The sequence below is a fragment of the Macrobrachium rosenbergii genome, chromosome 55, assembly GCF_040412425.1.
Source record: "Macrobrachium rosenbergii isolate ZJJX-2024 chromosome 55, ASM4041242v1, whole genome shotgun sequence".
NCBI classification, from domain to species: domain Eukaryota; kingdom Metazoa; phylum Arthropoda; class Malacostraca; order Decapoda; family Palaemonidae; genus Macrobrachium; species Macrobrachium rosenbergii.
In genome coordinates, this window is record NC_089795.1 from 33,982,092 (window position 1) to 34,002,767 (window position 20,676).

General features: G+C 35.5%; 1 protein-coding gene across 2 annotated transcripts in view; it reads left to right on the forward strand.

The window, feature by feature from the left end:
- Positions 1–20,676, forward strand: part of LOC136835956 (cyclin-dependent kinase 6-like) — a 541,856-nt gene that overhangs the window by 114,442 nt on the left and 406,738 nt on the right. The window contains exon 4 of one of the 2 annotated variants that reach the window (XM_067099858.1): positions 19,753–19,800. In XM_067099858.1, the coding sequence (XP_066955959.1) occupies positions 19,753–19,800 (48 nt within the window). Of the gene's footprint in view, positions 1–19,752; positions 19,801–20,676 lie in introns of those variants that run through there. The other variant, XM_067099855.1, reaches the window with a different exon arrangement.

The window sequence follows — 20,676 nt, forward strand, 5'->3', positions numbered from 1 at the left end:
ACACATCTTAGCTTTGATAGAGCATCAAAAGTCGGGAACATCATTAGTTTAGCGGCCAACAGCTCTTGAACAGCAGTTTGAAGAAATGATTCAGTAGGAGTTCAAAAGACATTTCCTTGAAAATATGCATAAATATATACGGTATATGCTGTTCACAGAGGAAATCGGCTTACAAAATAGCATAGAAATGGAAAACTGTGCAGTTAGTGCAGGAATGTTAAGAGCTGTATATCTACAGCAACGGTCTTACTTATCCACTCATTCATTTTCCTCGCAAAACAGCCGACTTTTACAGCCTATATAAATCCACTCACTGCGAAAGGTTGTGATTTCAACTGAGCCTCAGAAAAGGAGAAAGCAAGAGGGAGAGAAATGTGGAACTGGCATATGAGACCATTCATTCATTCATCACCTCAGTATTCATCACGGCCTCATGACATAAATCCCGTCGTTATGTAACAAACGGAAGTGGCTGTATCATCTGTTAGCGAGAGCGTTGTTTATCCCGTGAGCGAACTCTCTGTGACGCAAGTGGCACTCGGCTACAGTTGCTCAGAAGCGGTCAGACTTGCTTCGCTTTGATGACTAATCGGATTGTACTCCTGTGTTCTGTTGTTATTTCATGTAGGTTTTTCCCTCTCACCGTTTTTTCAGATATAAACATTTATTGTGTGTTTTCTTTTTTTTTTTGTCGTGGGATGCAAACCTCAGAAGTACTGTCATTTTTATTTTGGTATTAAATAATGAAGATTAGGTTATGAGTGATATTAGAATCACTTCATTATGTAGATAAGTTTCTCAAAACAAATTGATACCCGAATTTAATGTGGAGGGAAGAGGCTGTAATAGCTACGTTGTTTTTGCTCACTGGTTCTTCCAGTCGAAACTGCATTAATCGATAAAAGACTTGCTTGTAGTCTTCTTTCAAATTTATCTGCAGTTGCATAGTTATCATTATCAATACACATTTATGACGTGGTTATTTTTCAGTGTGAAGAAAGGTACACACTCCTAAGATTTTCAACGGAAACTTATCTTCGCAACATTTTTCTCCGCTCTTGGAAATGACAGAGTGCATTAATTAAACTGTGTTACCATAACAGTGACCCCAAAAGTCATTACTCGGTATGTTGACATAGTTCCGGATTGTTGGTTAGCAAGGAGTCATCCTTCTGTTTAAAGCGCAGTGTGTATCCGTAATGAACTTTAAACAAAACAGCATCGTCGTGTACTTTCGTATGGAATAAATTTGATTCAGTTGCAGAGTTACTTAAATATTGCAACCATTTACGACAGGACATCGGTCCCGGCTACTAGATTCTGTTGTTGTCAGAAGTAACCGCTCAGTTGACTTTTCCGCCCTCGTTGTGATCCATCGCCACTTGCACAATATTTTTGTTTCCTGTTGCAAAGTTTATAAGTACTAATTTTTGAGATGAGGTTGCTGGCCTACTCTCCTGGTTTACAAAAATAAACAGTACTTCGCTTTTTATTATCGCCGCGCCATTTCTTTCTGTTATTAAGAATTTTTCTTGCACCTGTAATCACCATGTTTTCCAGCATCCTGTTAATGTTAGTCTCCTAAGAGTAAGAGCCCCGTGTTGGAACAAAGTCATCTGATTGTGAATGCGGTACAAAAACAACAATATTCTATAAAAAAATAAAGCTATTGAATACTCCCTTTCGATTCTTTAAAAAAAAAAAAAGGCTTTATTGGAGAAACACATCTCATTATAACTGAGGGCAGTTTTATGAAAATAATGTTGTTAGAAATAGAATATGAAAATATTAATTAAGACAATATGACAGCGCTTTCCTCACGTCTGCCATATCTGCGTTTACCCTAAGGAGATGGTTAGGAAGAAACAATTATAGTTTTGGGTCAGTAGCCTTGGATTAACCCATTCCATTAAAGGAACAATGGAGATCTCCCCAAAACGAAGCGTCAGCCCTCAAACAAATGAATAATAAATTAATGAGTCCTTTAATTTCTAAAGGTAGACCAATGTAACTTAAAATAATAAATCATAGTAAAACTTAAGCATAAAATAATGAAAATTAATAAATACTATACTTACATCTAAAAATAAAAGAAATCTGCGAGGAAGAGAGAGAGAGAGAGAGAGAGAGAGAAAGAGAGAGAGAGAGAGAGCCATTTCAATGAGAGAGAGATTACTTTTCAAATGACATTTGTGCAGTCATTAAACAACCTTGACGAAACGTAAAATGCAAGAAAAAAAAAACTAGAGAAGCGAAAGAAAAACTTTACTGATTAAAAGAAGACAAACGCAGCAGTCCAAAATTATGAACTGACCTTTAAAGGAGGGAGATATTTACCTGGTGATAGTTAATATTTAAATTTCATTTAATTTAAACTCGCATATCTTCATTTTTTATATAAACGTTTCTAAAAGAAGAGTTAGCGCTAAACTCAGTTGTTTACAAGAGAAACAAAACCAGGAAATACCAAAGAGGATTATAACAGGTCAAGGTCTTAGAAAGGAAAGGGTATCCACAATCCACGAGTAACTTAGCAACGGAGATACGTCAACGCTGTAAAGCGATTGGGGGCCCGTTTTTGACCAAGTGCGCTTGGTGATCCGTCGAAACAGTTTTAGAGTATCGAAAAAGAGTTAATCGAAAATTTGTCAATAAGATAAGTATGAGAACTTGTCGAACATTAATTTGATTTCTAAAAATATATGTTACGAGACCAATTAGCAAATTCATATAATTTCAATAAGTGTTAGTCAACAGACTCAATCTGAATTTGAATATCATTTCCATATGTTGTTGCTAAATACACATATACAGATTCATGTTAATATTTTTTTTTATAAATTATCCTGTTCTTTTTTAGATAACTGCTATCGAATTTATATAAATTTGGTAATTTCCTAGGGGTTTTGCGTTTTTTTTATTCCAAGGGTAGTACTGTGACATTTTCTGAAAAAAAAAACTACTCAGTGCAGTAAGCAAGATGAATATTTTCCATAACTCATGCACGCCAGCTAACACAAAAAAGCGTACAAAAAAAAAACCTCCTTCCACTTTTTTCTCATTTATTTTACGTCAGTTTTCCTTTTATATACATTTTATATGGCAGCACTGTCCCTTTTTTCTTGTAGTCCTATAATCTCTCATATGTGCAACTGTTTCTTTGGGCCTTTAAACAGACTATACAGCCTTGCATGTTTATGTGTGCATAATGAATAAGAATTATGAATGTTTCTTTACAAATATGCAAATATAACTGCAATAATTTTGGGCCCATATTCGCCTAACAGTTATAGAAACGTGCTCATGCCTCTCAAGTGAAAAAAGGCGGTCATACCTAGAATAAAGACGATTGTAAAGAACAATCTTAATGGTAACTCGAAGACTTCTCAAGTATTTTTAAGTTCATATTAAATGAACCCTGTTTGTCTAAGGGTATTTGTTACTTCAACGTTAAAAGTTAAGAAATACTTTAAGCACTCTCGATGCCCACAGATAAATAAATGTTCTATAGAGAGAGAGAGAGAGAGAGAGAGAGAGAGAGAGAGAGAGGAGAAACGTCAGGTACTTGACCACATCCACTTCGGGGCTCCTTCAGATGATCTTCGCTCTTATCTCCGAATGATTTAAGAGTTATTATTCAATCAGGCAACTATGCCTTCATCCTCTTCCTTCCAAGCCCCCCATCCCCCTGCCCCACCCCTTTCCCTCTCCTCTCCTAATGCCATCTAATACTTCTGTTGTCGATTCTTTGATGGAGTTCCCCATCTGACTCATCAACAATCTCTCTCTCTCTCTCTCTCTCTCTCTCTCTCTCTCTCTCTCTCTCTCTCTCTCAATACCCGGAACTGCATAATGCAGACCAGGGCACTCAGATCCTATACAATTACGGGAACAAAGTAACGGATTCCGTTGTTAAATAGAATGAGAGTACTTTTATCATTAGCAAACTTACTGCGGTTATAATTTGTATAAACTATTTTTTATTGTTACCGTTTATGTTATTAAGGTTATGTAATTCATTACAATCATGTATCCTTCTGATTAAAACCAAGTGGTAAAGTGAAAGAATATTTCGTAAGATTGATTGAAAATAACGATTGTATTTTGATTTCATGGATCTTAGGGCCTGAAGTTCGTGGATGGTTATGTAAGGAATTTTAACTGCCATCCCTCGAATCCACCTGCTTCAATATAATTATTGATTTTCATTTTATATTATAATATAGAAGTTTGGTTTAGGGGGTGTTCATAGTCCGTCAACTGTAAAATATGCATACATACATGATATAGATTGTGTTGTAGAGCATAAACAAAAGTATAATAGTGACCCCTGGATTGTGAATATACATACTTACAATTTACATACATACATAAGTGTCGATGGACCCCAAGATATATGTAAAGCTGAAGACATAGGGCCAGATGCCATCTGGTCGTGATACATTATTTTTTCACCTAATTGAATTTGGTGAAGTATATACAGTCTCCACAAGACACACGTACTCAGAGGTCCGAATTTAGGAGTTTACAGATATGCATTGTTGATTTTTTTTTTTCAGTGGCTGCTTTTCATCATCTGTTCTTCCTTGTAGTACCCTAAAAGAAACAGGTATCACACGAACAGTAAATCGGAAATTATTTAAAAAAGAATTGAATGTATGGTGGGTTTTTCATTATTTTTATCTGAATTTATATCCGGTGATGTGTACATTTATTTTTCTTTCTTATTTTTTTTATCAATACACACATCATGGTCACTAACGTTAAATACCCTTTTCAACTTTTTCATATGAATGTGAGAATTTGGTGGTGATGGAAATGATAATAAAGCCCTGAATAATTTTAGGATAACCCCACTTAGTTAGAAATTATATGGAGGAATTATTTTAGATAAATTAGATCATCAGATATTTTTTTCGCTTAAAGCTGGATCATGGCATGAATTAAGAAGAAGATTGTGCTAATACAGTAAAATAGAATAATATTTATTGCAAGAGACGTAACGATGGCCCTGAATTTTCTTTCTGCCAACTGTAATCTAATTTTTATAAGCACTGGATTTACGTAAATTCCTGACGAGAAAGTATTTTTCATACGTGTACTTAATAAGAATTAACCTTCATATTGTCAGCTTAGCCATGAGCATTTTATCCTTTGGAAAACAAACCTTACAAGTCCTTTTGCGAGAAGAAAATTAAAAAAAGAAATAATCATAAGAAGGAATTTAATAAAAAGAAAAAAAAAAGGTATAACTATCTGGCGAAGTACAACTGGTAATGGATAGGATCCCCCATTTCTAAAGGATCCTTTGAAAGGATGCAAGGCGTGAGTGTTCAGCCAGCGTCCTTCATGAAGGTGAAGATGTCTCATGATGAATGACCTGCTCCTTAAGAGAGCCGAGATGTTCTGGAGGGGACAGGTTAGGGCGTGGGAATATAGACGGGGCACCGACAGAAGTAGCACCGAGTTCAAAGAAACGCGTCGCCATTGGTAATATAGTCATACCTCAGCACCCCAGGTAGTCCGTCCACCATGTTAAAGGCAGCATATTGAAAAGCTTTCTCATACTTAATAATAATAATAATAATAATACTAGTAATAACTAGATTATATTAATAAAACTACATCAGCAGGAGCCATGTTACCATATTGGGATTTTCTCTGATCTTTGAGTTTGTTCTTATTCTTTTTATCATGAATAAGATGAATAGGATAGAGAAGAAGAATAAGAAGAAAATTTGGAGGATTATAAAAGTGTGACAACACGAAAGTGACGGTGCAGAAATGGAAATACCCGTTTTCGATTAATAAGAACTAGCCTGAAATACTAGCGACAATATTTTTGTTAGGTAAAGAAAAATCGATATTGAAAGTGTTTGTGATAGCGATTATTTTCATAATGATACGATTAACAGTACCATTGATGAAACTAGTATAACAGTTCTGAGACATCAAGTGAGAAGGAGGCTCAATTACATTTAGAACAGTGGTCAGCAATCTGTTTTTCCTGTGCTAACGGTAAATAACGGCAGCCGATGTCGTAGAAGCTCTCACCTTGCTTCTGACTGGCCGATGTGTATAGTAAATACAGAATCATTGTATATTTTCAAATACCGCATCATCGTGATGAATATCCAAAAATTTCATTCTAGCGTCACTGTCTTGTTCAATTTAATGAGATGTCGCCTAGGGATATTCACTGTCACCTCCAGAAAACCAGACTATAACTTACCTGTTTTTTTTTAGGCCAATAATACTGATTATTATTATTGCCGTAGCTTCCCTTAATATAACCAACTAGTTCCTGTATTTCTGTCTCCATTGTACCTCATTTTGCATTTGCAGTTGGTGCGGACCTGTAATAAAGTTGCATATTATTATTATTATTATTATTATTATTATTATTATTATTATTATTATTATTATTATTATTATTATTATTAAGGTTGTTAGCAAGAAACCCTGCACCTTTTGGCATTTAAACCTCTCACCATTAAGATACCAGACCAGCACCTACTTGATCGTGGAAGTGATAAACGACCTTATGTTCTCAGTGGATGAGTCGACATAGGATTAATTATTATTATTATTATTATTATTATTATTATTATTATTATTATTATTATTATATCTTCGGCTCGGCAGCTCAGTAAATAGTATTTGGACTGGATCAAGAACCCATGATTTATATAATTAACCTGAATGTTACTGTTTTGGGAAAGGAATGCCACAGCTATATCTCAAGACGACAGTCAACTTGACCTTATGTTTTCGGTGACCAGATGGCTCACTGTGAGATCATTCATCCTGACCACCTTTAAACAGTTGATTTTACTGTCAGGTTCTATCATCGCAGAGATCAGAAGACAAGTTTTGAGAAGAGAATGAACCAAGCAAAAGCCAAGCTCAACCACTTCTTTGGGAAGCCGACATTGGCTGGTTAATGGTTTCCTAATTCGATAATCAGCGTGTTAAACAATACGATAAGCTCGAGTAAACGGCGATAAGGAAAGAAATGTGCCGTAAACTGAGGAAATAACTAAATCACAATAGAGAGTCTTGTTATAAAACAATATATAACTTGATGCGGAATAGTAAAAACAGGAAAGCAGTTGATACGATAACGATAATGAGAGAAATAACCCGTAAACAAAAGCTGTGACCAGAGTCAAAATATAAAGCATTGCGAAGCAACAATTTCTAGGAGGAATCTAACTAACATGTGCGAAAATCGTTTTTCGTCGCGTCGTCCTCCAATTAGGTATGGTGTTTAAATCCCCCTAATAAAGGGAATTAAATCGTAGTCGTAACTCAGCCCTGTTATCTCCATATTATTTTTAATTGTTTCTTTACTACTGCCGGCGCCTTTTTCACAGTCCTAACAATCTTTTGAAATATGTAATTACCTGCGAATGCCTTACTTTACGACGGCGATTTCTGCGCAGTTGGTGCCGGCTTTACGTAAGTTGAATATGAATTAGACCAGGAGAACATTTCCTGGTGTTTTGTCACCGGGAGGACTCTGGAAAATAACAATACACATACCAGTAACTGGATATATATATATATATATATATATATATATATATATATATATATATATATATATATATATATATATACGAGTATATATATATATATGTGTGTGTGTGTGTGTGTCTGTCTGTGTGTGCGCGCACGTGCGCGCGTGTGTATGTACGCGAACGTGAGTGTGTTTGTACGTGTGTGTAAATAAATTCAATTACATTCATATATATATATATATATATATATATATATATATATATATATATATATATATATATAAGTAAGTACATATGCACACATTTCTATGTTTTTGAAGCTTTCTTTTGCCTTTAAAGAATGATTAAAAAGAAATTCAGGAGTTATTAGAAAGATGTTATCTGAATTGTATTACAGGTATATACCCCTCTGAAAATAAATAATTGTTCGAATGGGTTCTCCTGCTATTAATTAAGAACTACGTGACGAACAGTGATTGTGTGCTGTCCATGTTATTACAAAAAAAGTTTTCGAGAAATAATGTATTTCACTGTTCTTTCTTTTCTTAATCTCGCCCCTACTACTACTACTACTTACTACTACTACTACTATATTTTCTTATTTTTCGATATGAAAGCAACGTCGTTCAAAGGTTTCATTACCCTTAGCTGTAAGCAGACGGCATTATTTGTACTTGCTGTCTACAATGTAATTTAAAAAATGGCATTCATAGTAAGAAGGTAATATATATGCTAAACTGGAATGATGATACATCCACCCCTATCCTCCTCTCTCTCTCTCTCTCTCTCTCTCTCTCTCTCTCTCTCTCTCTCTCTCTCTCATGATATAATTACACAGGAAACCAGTTCTGTAGAACCAGGTTGCATATTCGCGTTCCTGGTCTGTTACCAGGACCCCGCTGACCAAAAACTTGTTATGCCCACCATCTGTCAGAAAGGGCCCTTATGTTTTTTCGTTCCTCTATCTTCTTACCTATCTGTCTTTTCAGCTGGTTAGAGGAAGCGTACAACGGGCTAATCTTCTCTGAATAGGGAATCCTCTCTCTATCCATGTCTATGCATCTGTTTATCTATCTATCTATCTCTTCGGTTGGTTGGAAGAGGCATAATGCAGATTTGCTTGTCCTGTAAAGGCAGTCACTCTCTCCTCAGTACTATCTAACTATCTATGTGTCTATCCATTCCCTATCTACCCTTATCGCTTTTTTCATTTATTTATATGTACGTCTGTTGCCATCTTTTTTCTTAGCATTGTCTTTTTATCTTTATACTTTGTTTAATCCATTGTTTTCATCTGTTCTTCTTAGTATTTTACTTTAATCTTAATACAGTTTGCCCATGCTTTATTTGGTGCATAATATTGAATTGACTAATCTTTGTCTTCAGGTTCAGACTCTTCATCAAAGACTTCATTTCGGTCACGGGTTGGTGGTTGTTTAAACCTGCCAAAGGCCCTTTAATTTTTTTCAGTTTTTCTTCCTACTTTTCTTTAATGTTGTGAACTCATCTTGTATTATCTTCTTTACAGCTCTTGAAGCAAGCTTGATTGGTTATGGGAATAGTTATAGGACTGATACTACAGCTGTTTTTCCATTAATTGTATTAATCTTTTGCGTTGATAAAAATTTTTAAAAATGTTGCCAGATGAATGAATATTTAGGACGCATGCAAGTGTGATTTTGCAATCTATCTTAAGTGGCAAATTCTTTTGCACCTAAGGTTTTTATATTTCACGTATCTTAAGTCTTAAAATATCGTAGAACCTCATCTATATGCCTACCACAGATCGCTTAAAACTTTAAAGACCACATATCCTATTTCAGTTTTGATTTTTAAAAATTCTGAACAAAATCAATTTTAATAACGTTAATAGTATGATGATGAAACTTGAGAATATTTTGTATTACTATTCCCGAATAGACACTGGAAATTCTGTTGGCCATGGTCAGCTACGATAACATTTGCTCGCACTAAATTCTAGAGACGTAGTCTTCATAGACAGCCTGATGAAATATATCTTAAGGAAGATGGCCGCGAAAGTCATTTTCCGACGTTGGTCTAAGGCATAAGTAGCATCATTGGGAGAGAAGGAAACTTTTCTCTCCCACCCCTTTGAGCATTTCATCTGAAAGATAAATATTCCTAGTGCTGCTAACATCCAGAAAGGCGAAATATAATCTGCCAAAGGTAAAAAAAAAAAAAAAAAAAAAAAAATTCCGAAGCAAATGGCATGAAATCCAACATCTGCAAAGATAAAGGAGGACCTAACGAACATTGCATAGTTTGTTAGCAGATGTCGTATTCTATTGGTGTATGGAGCGAGTCTAGCTAATTAACTAACTACCAGTCCGTACCAGATCTCTGCTAAGACTAGCAACAACATCATGTCACTTTCAAGATAAAAAAAAAAAGTGCAATAAGAATTGTATCATATGCTCACTTAGGTCTTTCTCCTCTAGATCGAGTACGGGATATGCTGTATATCAGGTCCACAATAATATTCAATGGTATTCTTGTTGATTTTATAAAAAAGTTACAAAAGCTTTCGAACCCTGTTCAAGACTGAAGATGAACCCAGGACAGGGTTCGAAAGCTTTAACTTTAAAAATCAACTGTCTCATTGAATATTGGTCAATGAGCCTGATATAAACATCAATGCTCACTCTTAAGACTTGTAGCCATCGTCAGAGTAACTTGTGTTCGACCAGTCTGAATCGAAAGAACGCCAGAATCACCAAATTTTCCCTGTGGGGTGGTGGGCTTAAATGCAGGTGTTTAGAATCAAGATGTTTAAACAAAAGACTGCAATTGGAACTTCAGAAATTCAAGCGTAGATGCAGTGCATTACTACCCTAATACAACTCAACTTGTAATATTTTACTTACATTTTTATTTATTTATGTATTTATTTGTTGATTTATGTTTTTCAAATAAAATTTCAAGTCAGTGGTCCTTGTTGGCTTGTTCCATATGAATAAGGTTTATCTTCTGAATAATAATAATAATAATAATAATAATAATAATAATAATAATAATAATCAGCTCTTCAGCAAATTCAGAGAGCGCTCGAAGGATGCAAAAAACTGGTCAACAGTTGTTACTGACAGCACCTGTACTAACAATATGTTTTAGGTGGAACTGCATTACTTTGGTATCGTTGGCAATAATGCAATAATAAGAGGCGAGAAATTATCCAGACGTCCTTTCATAGTGACAAATTAACAACCTTTAACCCGCATAAAATTAAGACCATATTATAAGCCCTTATTAATAATAGATACTTTATAAATAATAAATTCTTATTGTATATCAAGCCGAGCCTTTTTATATACAAAGTAAGATTACTATTAGTAGTAGTAGTAATTCAACGTAAAATAAGAGTGTAAGGTAGCCTACTAAAGATTAATCTTATAACCTTAAAATACCTCTCTCCCCTTCCGTGTCTAGGTGACTTTATAAGCAGGTGTCTGTCGATGAAGGAGATAGACAGGGACAGCCCATTAAGGTCAAACTAATGGGTAGACCGAAAGGAGTACTCCTGATAATGGGCAACCGCTGCAGCCCGAGAAACAATTAAAAAGATAAGAGAGAGAGAGAGAGAGAGAGAGAGAGAGAGAGAGAGAGAGAGCGTTCCAGAATAACGCCTAAATTTACTAGTAACGGATGAGATGAGGAGAGAGAACAAGATTAACAGGATAATAATAATAATAATAATTAAACGAGAGAGAGAGAGAGAGAGAGAGAGAGAGAGAGAGAGAGAGAGAGAGAGAGAGAGAGAACGTTCTAGAATAATGCGTTCTTGACAACTAATGGATAAACAGAAGTTTGACGAATGAGGAGAGAGAACAAAAGAGTAACAGGATAATAATAATAATTAACGGGAGAGAGAGAGAGAGAATAAAAAATAACGTGTTCTCCAGCAAAAGATCGTCAGATGAGGAGGAATAATAATAATAATAGTAATAATAATAATAATAATAATAATAATAATAATAATGAAACCAAACGTCTGACCAGGAGGTGGCAAAGGGGAGGAAGTTATATCAAGAAGCACTTCAGCATGAATAAGAGCACCGGCCAAAAACCCCTTGACTGTGAAACCAAGTTGTTAACTACGTGACGAAACAAAAACAATTTATTTGTTTTTACAAGACAAAAAAAAAAAAAAAAAAAAAAAAATTGGGGGCTGCGGGGGACTTGGCCAACAGGTCTCCATCATTTAAAAAGGACACTTCAGGAGAGAATAATGAATCCGGGCCCGCGATCTGGCGCCGGCAAATCTTAACCAAATAAATGAAAAGGTTGATAAAATGATACTCTCCTCAGAGAGAGAGAGAGAGAGAGAGAGAGAGAATTTCGACTTGCCTTGCCTTTAGCTCTTGCGTTTTCATGCCGTGAGGTTTAGCTAAGAATTATTGAATGTTGTTCGGACAGTACGATAAGTGTGTCTTCTGTGCTTGGCAAAACTGGGTGTAAGTATATTCTTGTTGCTAAATAATCACCTTCAATTTACTGATAAATTTCAACCATTCCGTTTCATTATTCTCTCTCTTTGTTTAATTTTATTGAATTTTTTTTTCTTTCTCTTGTTTAATTTTATTTTTTTATACAATACGGATCCTCATATCCCTGGGGTTAGGACGTTCACCTCACGAAGGAGAGGTTCCGGGTTCGATTTCCAAGCGAGCAGAAGAGCGCTCGGTATGTTCCGTTTTATTCCATTGTGGGTGTTGACGTGAGGAATGAATTATATAACTGGTGGTTATTTTACTGTAGTGGGTAGCAGCCGGGATTTGGAAGTGCATGGGGCTATCAGTTAATCCCATCCCAAAAGACTAGTTGAGAACCGGAGCCATATATATACACACAGTATATATATATATATACACATAAATATGTACTGTACACATATATACGTATATATATACATGTATATATATGTAATATACACATACATACATACATATACACATTTGTACGTATATGTATATATATATATATATATATATATATATATATAATATATATATATACATACTGTATATATAAAGTATTCTAATAAAAGAGTATGTATTTACACAATATATATTTGCATTTAGTGACAATATATAAGTACGGATCTACAGTGATTAAATGAATGTTATTTACTGTAAATTGTAGAAGCAGCAACTATGGTCACTACCGCAGGCAGAGCATTTTGTTTTCAAAATAACTAATTTGCATCAAAAACAAACAAAACTTTTACATGATAAATCAGGCATTTTACGGATAACTATTAATACTTCATGTTCCGTAGTTGTATATGTATTAGCTACTATTGTAGTAGCATTAACTCACGCCCATATAGCTACCTCACTTCTAACTCAGCCTTTGTCAGTTTTCAGAGGTTTCTTCTTTGGCGAATTAATATATCGTTACAAATTTAGCGGTCATAACGATTTAGTCGCTCATTTTTCGAACTTGAATTAATTATGACACCAAGTTCACGACTCCAGAATTACTTTTGTTCTGTCAGTCAAACTTAGCTTGCATTCATCAATGAATTACGCCGAAACGGGAGTCGTGAAAAATGAGTGACTAACTCGTTATGACCGCTAACTTTGTGACGATATATTAATTTGCCAAAGAAGAAACTACTGAAAACTGACAAAGGCTGAGTTAGAAGTGAGGTAGCTATATGGGCGTGAGTTAATGCTACTGTAATAGTAGCTAATACATATACAACTATGGAACATGAAGTATTAATAGTTATCCGTAAAATGCCTGGTTTATCATGTAAAAATTGTCCACGAAAATTCCCGAAAGCCTTGGACCACCATTCAGTCAGGACTTCAGGCGAGAAGTCTGAAGCGAGAAAACAATACAACCAAAGTAAAACTCAGTTCGTGAAAACAAGATGCAGTCCTTAGAATGAAGTGGTTGTTTATCATGCATGCGAGCAAGGACGCTATGAATTGATGTACTTTATATCTCTCGTCAGCTGGTTCGACCTTGATACTAAATTAAGCCTAAATGAAGGTAAATTGATGCTGGTAATCGTAATGATTGGACATGATCCCCTGCTGTTACCCAACGTGCAAGAGAAAGTACAAAGCAGAGTGAAAGCTCTTGTAATCTGTTATTGAAAGCTGTAATTTGAGGCTTATAATGTTTCATGTAGGGAAATTATGCAGTGCTGAAATAGATGCTACAGAAGCTAACAAACTGCTAAAATATGGAATTACCTGAAATCTGGTCAAGATTTTATATTTGTTAATATATACTGATCATTATTCTTAAGCACAGTAAAAAGTTTTTATATTAATATATTCACTAGCTACTCTTGTAATGTTTTGCAGGCGATTGGAGTTTGACATTCTAAATGGAAGTATCTGTAACACTGTTTCACATTTTACATATTTAAGCTTTATAGCTTGCTTTCCTTTTTTTCGGGGGGAGGGGGCGGATGGTCACTTACTATTTCTCAACGATGACCAAAGTCACATTCTGGCCGTTTCTTTTTTATTGATAATGTCTTATTTTCAGTTACTCTTTGAGCCAGTATTGATTGGCTGTACCTCTAACCACTTCATTTTTGTTTTTAAATCCATCAACTTATGGTTATATGTATATTATTAAAAAAAGTATTTCATTCATAATTCCAAATTTCATGGCAAAGTTATGAATATTCATGTTTTGAAAAAAGTATTCCTAGCAAACAAGTTCTTTCTGGAATACAATAAAAGACCCCAGTTCTCATTCACCCCAGTCGCTCTTGGCCTACCAACAATGCCGTTTCTCACCCAGCACCTATCTTTGCATTAAGACCGCCAGGCACAATCGCTGTCCCTCCCCTCCCCCCTCCCAGAACCATATGATAGGGATTCATGCAGATCTCATACTCTCATTCAATATATTTATCATTCTTTGACCATAGATATTTGATGTGATTACTTTCTCTCATATTATCCTAACACTGTCCGTAAAGAATAAAATGTTAATTTTACCCTGTCACATATCCCCACAGACCTCCTCTATCAAACATCAGATGCACCCCTTGTCCTTCCAAACCTTGTATGCCCTTCCCTTTCACTTCTTTACGAGTAAGTGTCTCCTCAAGCGCGTTTATTAAAATAAAATTCTTTGCCGTGTGTACCACATTTCAGGTAGTCCAGAACCATAGGACATTATATCTGTTTTCTTTTTTCTGTATTTTACTGAATACTATAACAGAGTAACTTTATTGTATATGACACTGACTGAAATAAAAACTGTCATGGTTATCGACCTGATGGAATTATGTGTTATTGAAGGATACGTATCTTTTTCGGTCAAGGAATGGTTGCTATCTTCGCGATTTGCGAATATGTGCAGATCGTTTACAAATAACAGTACCTTTGACAATTACTCACACATTTCTTTTTTCAGTCTAAGCCGAGAAGATTCATACATTCTTTGGTGGTGCCCTCTTTATACCCCTACCAGATGAATGCCACGCAGTAAAGATAGCTGTGGGGACGCGGCAGTAAGGCTTTGGGGCCTTCCAGTGTCATACCAACTTTACGACAGGTGTCCCAACACCTTTATGACGAAGCCGGTTGTCAAACGCTGTTACAAAGATATATATCAAGGGGAGGAGTGCGACGTGTTTATGCCTGAGATGTTTCAGCTAATTCTTACCATTCTTCTTCCAATTCTTCTTCTATACAGGAGAAATCTTTGCCAGGTGTTGCTATTGTATGGTGCTTGTCCTGATAGTGATTGAGTATTAAGTGCTAGGGTTGGAAGGGAGAATTAATGTCGCTGCTGGTGAGGCCTTTGTTACGAAAAGCATGTCGTCACTATTTTCGAAATGGGTGGACATCGTCAAAGCAGTCAAGACGGAAGTCCAAGCGTACACTGTTTCTTAAGGTTTTTTAGTAAACAAATTCATAAAATGTTCTTCTGTTATTCTGCTCGGTCACAGTTTTGACTCACGCTGGAAAGTGTTAAAAATTGAAATACCTTTTTTTTTTTTTTTTTCTTTGAGCCCTTTGTTATTTTTCTGATAGAGGGGTGGCTCTAGAGGGTGTTAATCTGGTCGCCAGCAAATCTTTTAGCATGAGGTTGCTACCATATGCCGCTCTCTCTTCCTGGTTGTGACCAGCCACGGTCGTCCAACCACCAGGTACGCAATTCAGTGCATAGGTCTACAGAGACACAGTGGATGTTTCAGGAAAACGGTCCCAAGTCGTTTTCATTTCATGGGATTGACTTCTGAACTGGCCATGTAACCACTGATTACTTTTTTATTTTCGTCTAGCTATCTATAAGTACGCAGTAATCTCATTGTTACTGCTGCTGTTAGTATGTGTTACACGTTATATCTTATTTTCTTTCATATATCTTATTTTAGAGAACGCACACATTTTGGCAGCAAATGAATCCACGTCAGGACATCATTTTTAACAATTTTATTTGGCATCAGGATATTGACTCATGTTACCTTGGCATTAATTTTGGCAATTCTTTCAATGGAGATACAGCTTTAATTGGTTCTGTGTGTGTTACGCAAATCGAACATTTATAAAATTCGAGTATAAATTCTGATCATTAAGAGAGAAGAATGATGAATTACATAAAGGGCATATTGTTTTACCTCAAACAAACTGAATAGCTCGTCAATGCTAGTGAAGAAACCGGAATAAAGGTTGAAAACTGAAGTAAGTAGCAGGAAACTGATTGAGCCTTGAAGCGAGAATACAGTGAACTGGACCCTAGGCACTGAAGCACAGCATGTTAATATGGATAGTGGAGGAGCCGAGTTATCTAGCAATTATTTGAAAAAAAAAAACAATATATTTGGAAGCCAAAATAGAGACTTCCAAATGGGTAAGGAGGGAAACGTATGTTCATGTCACAGGGAAGATTTTAAAATCATCTTGGCAGGGAACTGTCTTAATTTAGTACTTCTTTTATGTGCCTGTTTTGTATTCAGCCGAGAGTGATCAGCCATCTTGATGTTAATCTGAAATTGTTCGTATGGGAACAACAGGCAATGTATGATTTAAGGACAATATTGTTTAAGCTCAAGGTCTGCTTTCTTGTCGTAGTTTGATTGTCATTAATGAACAGGAAAGTGAAGTTTAGGGTACTTTAGTTGCCTGGAGCACAGTCACATATAAGTGATACTTAAATCATATGATTATGAAAAGTTAAATCAAAAGGATTTGTACAAAATTCCTATGAATTCCATACGTAAAACGACCAAGACCAAACCAACCCTTTCCACCCCTTCAAACCCCCGGCCCCCAACCCCCTCACGGACATCTGCACCTCACACCCCTTAAAATGAAAAATCAAATAATGTGGAAAAGGAACCAAATCAGCGCGACAGCCTCATCCAGTATGCAGATGGTAGTGTTGTAGGAAGTGTAGCCTGCCTTGTGGTCGAGGTTCTTGGTAAGGCACACTAGTGTAGGCCTGTTGCGGTTTTTGGTTTCTTTCCTAGGCCTACGTTCCGGCTATTAGGAGATGCCAAGAGCCACCTTTCTTCTTTCTATTCTTCTTCTTCTTCTTCTTCTCCACATCTCCCAAGCGTCGACGCTTTTCGTTATCGATTAACAAACGCAGCAAAATGCAGATGACGATATATCAAATAGGAAAATGCTAGTTATTCACTTCAGTGGCGAAGAAATTAAGAAAAAACTCTTGAGATTTATCTCTATAGTAAATTCCGGTTTAATTTTTTTTATATCAATTAATGGAGTAAAAAATTCCCAAAGATGTATTTTGAATATCATATGTGTATAAATTCTTCTTTCATATATAATACTGTAGAGTGATGTAGTACAGCTGTGCTTTTGAATTAAAAGAAACGAAGCAGTGTTTTTGGAGAAGGTTAACGACTGTCTGTTTCTGTTAATTTCTGTTATTCAGGACTTATTCATAAGAGCAAATATTTCTTTGTATCACAGAAACTACCTTTATTTATTTGATGATGTTAATAGCAGGCTAACTTAGGCTTATCATAAGGCAACCCGTGCAAGAAAGATCTCTTGTAGCGGCGAGAAAGCTCTTAGGCTGATTTTTACACTAAAATAGTTATTCTTACATTTTTATAGTCTAAAGCACTTCGCTGTCCTTCTTGTAAAGTTATAATCAGTCCCAACAATGCATTTTCTGTAGGATCCATCCCCCACAATGCCTCTGTATCAGTTCTGTCGAAAGCTTTTTCTATGGTCATACATCTCTTTCCCCGCATTTTTAAATTTCTCACTTTTAGATTTCATAAAAATTACTTGATCCACACACCCTCTTCCCTGTCTAAACCTACACAGTTCTTCTGTCATTCCCTCTGTTGTCTGTTTTACGTTCTTAGTCAAAATCTTACCATTCACCTTTTTTGATTCACTGAGTAATGTTATGCCCTTATCATTTCTATAGACTTTTCTGTCATTTTTACCTCTGAATTAATGGAACAATTGTCCCTATCACTCATTCCTTTGGAGCCTTTCCCGCTTCCAGATGTACCTTACAAATCCCGATCAGCACTCAGTCATTGCGTAACCATTGTACAACAGATTTTCACTTGCAATTACATCAGCTCTGGTTGTCTTTCAATTCTAAAACATTTTAATTGCTCCCCTTACCTTCTCAGACATACATTAACTCTCTTCACTCTTGCGCTATTCAGGTCTACTTCTCTTTAATCTTCCTCATTCAGCAAATCTTCAAAATGTTCATTTCCTCGATCCAGGGCTGGATTTACCTCAGACAGGATTTCTACATTTGCATGTGGTATTCAGAAATTTATTTCTTTATTAAATTCGCTCTTCTCATTTAATTTCTGTAGTTCTGGTTTAAATTCGCACCAATATTTTACTCACACACACACACACACACACATACAGTATATATACCATATATAATATATTATATGTAATATATACACTTGTGTGTATGTATGTATCTTTGCCAGATAAAGTTGTAATTATAAAACGTTCAATAATTTGCCGCACAGTACTTTAATCTCGTATATAGAGCATGACGATGTGATTCTGTACATGTATATTGTACCCGAGTCGGGTGCGCCATTATTGGAGACTGTCGTGAGTAGGAATTGGTGGTTTGCGAAAAAAAAAAAAAATGGCCGGGGTATAAACTCTGGTTGGATGCTATTCAAAGAAGACTGCTGTAATTTATGACATCGGATGAGATACACATTGTGGCAGCTGGAACGATTAGAATTCTCGAGATTTTATTCTTACTCGTTTTTTAACGTACCATTACTTTTTTGTAAATAAGTTTGGATAACATTGGAGGTATTTTTATACATCATTAATGGAGTATACTGTAATCACGTGAGCTTAAGAAGTGATGTGGAAACATTTGTGGTGTATATATATATATATATATATATATATATATATATATATATATATATATATATATATATATGTATATATATATTAATATGACGTAATGCATTCCAAGAATTCTGTAACGGCTTTGGAAATTGTTAGTGTATTCGTTTTTAAAATGAAGGTAGGGGGCGTCAGAAGCTTAGGATTCTTCGTTATGACAGAATCCTTTGTAATCAGAAGAATCCAGAAATATAAAAGCTACCAAATTTCTTTCTTCCTTGACTGCCAAAGCCCGCTCGAATATAAAGAAAATGTCTTTGCTCATCTATAAGTACGAGGATTTGAAGGTGACACTAAAATTTCACCGAATACGACTTGCAAAAAAAAAAAAAACTGACCATTTATTCTAAATAAAGGAACAAATGTTTTGTATGACTGTGTAAAATTAAAACTGAAAGATTTCTATTTCTCTAAGGACAGACTCATAAAATGACTACAATATCTAAAAAGTCATAATTTAGCTGGGCCAAATAAATTGGTTTTTTAAGTCGGTTAATATTTTGCATTTGTAGATTTCTAATTGTTTCTAATGGAGTTGCATTTCACACCAGGTTAAACGGAGGATGTAAAAGTAATTTTTGACAGATAGATAGTTAAGGCATTAAACCTACCATAGCGTATAGATTTTATCTAAAGATTTGTATACTCTACAAACAAATGGCATATTTGCTCATGAAAGGAAATATTTAGGAATCTATAAAACAAAGAGTGAAATGAATAAGATAAAACATATAAAAAAGCAAGGGAACCAATCAGAGGCACTTGATAGACAAGGATATTATTAATAGGAATTAGGCAAAAACCAAGACAATATTAATCAAGCTGCATATTTTATCCCCTTCCAGGAGTGGCTTACGCTACGAATATCATCTTGTCTGGACGGGAAAGATTCCGTAAGTACATTCCAAAATTTCCTCTTCCAGGTTGAACACTGCCTTTTGTAGTTTTACCTCCATCAACGAAATTAGGAGGACTTCAAGTTTTCGTCCTTGTGTGAGTGTGTGTGTTTGTTTGTTTAAGTGTTTTATTAAGATACTATATTGTATACCTGTACTCAGATCAACAGATGTATCCATCTTTAAATCGATCCATGAAACATCAGAAATCCATTAGTCGAAGTTGCTATAATAAATAGTCATATGTGGAGTTCATTGAATGAGGGCCAATGTACAAGAAAATTTCGTCACACCTGATCTTTTTCCCAGGTGAGCCGCATGACGAGTATTTTCATTTGCACAAAAAAAAAAGGCGTCAACTTTCTTCCTACTCTTCATCCCGAATCATGAAATTTTACAGTGCTTCTGGATGGTGCGAAGACACAACCCACAGTAAGTAAACGACCAGGGGGCCAGCTGCCGTATTTGGGAGCGAACGGTGGCAGCCAGGCTGTAAAAAATGGAAGTTTGGGAGTAAAAAGAAAAAGAAAAAATGGTACTTGAGTATTGCTCGGTGGAACATGAAAGTGTTGTCAAGGTGGAAAAAGAGCAGATAAGTTCTGGACATCAAGAGGTAGATCGTTATCATTTTTATTTAGTGATTTATTGAGGCGGGTTTTTTTGTAGATTGAATCGGAACTTAAGGTATCGGGGCTGAAATTCATGGTTTGACAAGACGGGAAGGGCCGCAATGACTCGGTAGTAAGGTGATGTAAATTAGAGGTGCTTATAAAGAATTTTATAACGGAAGATAGTATTGAATTATCCCGGTAATCAAGAAAGGCAGTGCAATATTTTATTGCACTGAAATAGATTTTACTGTTAAGATTGAAT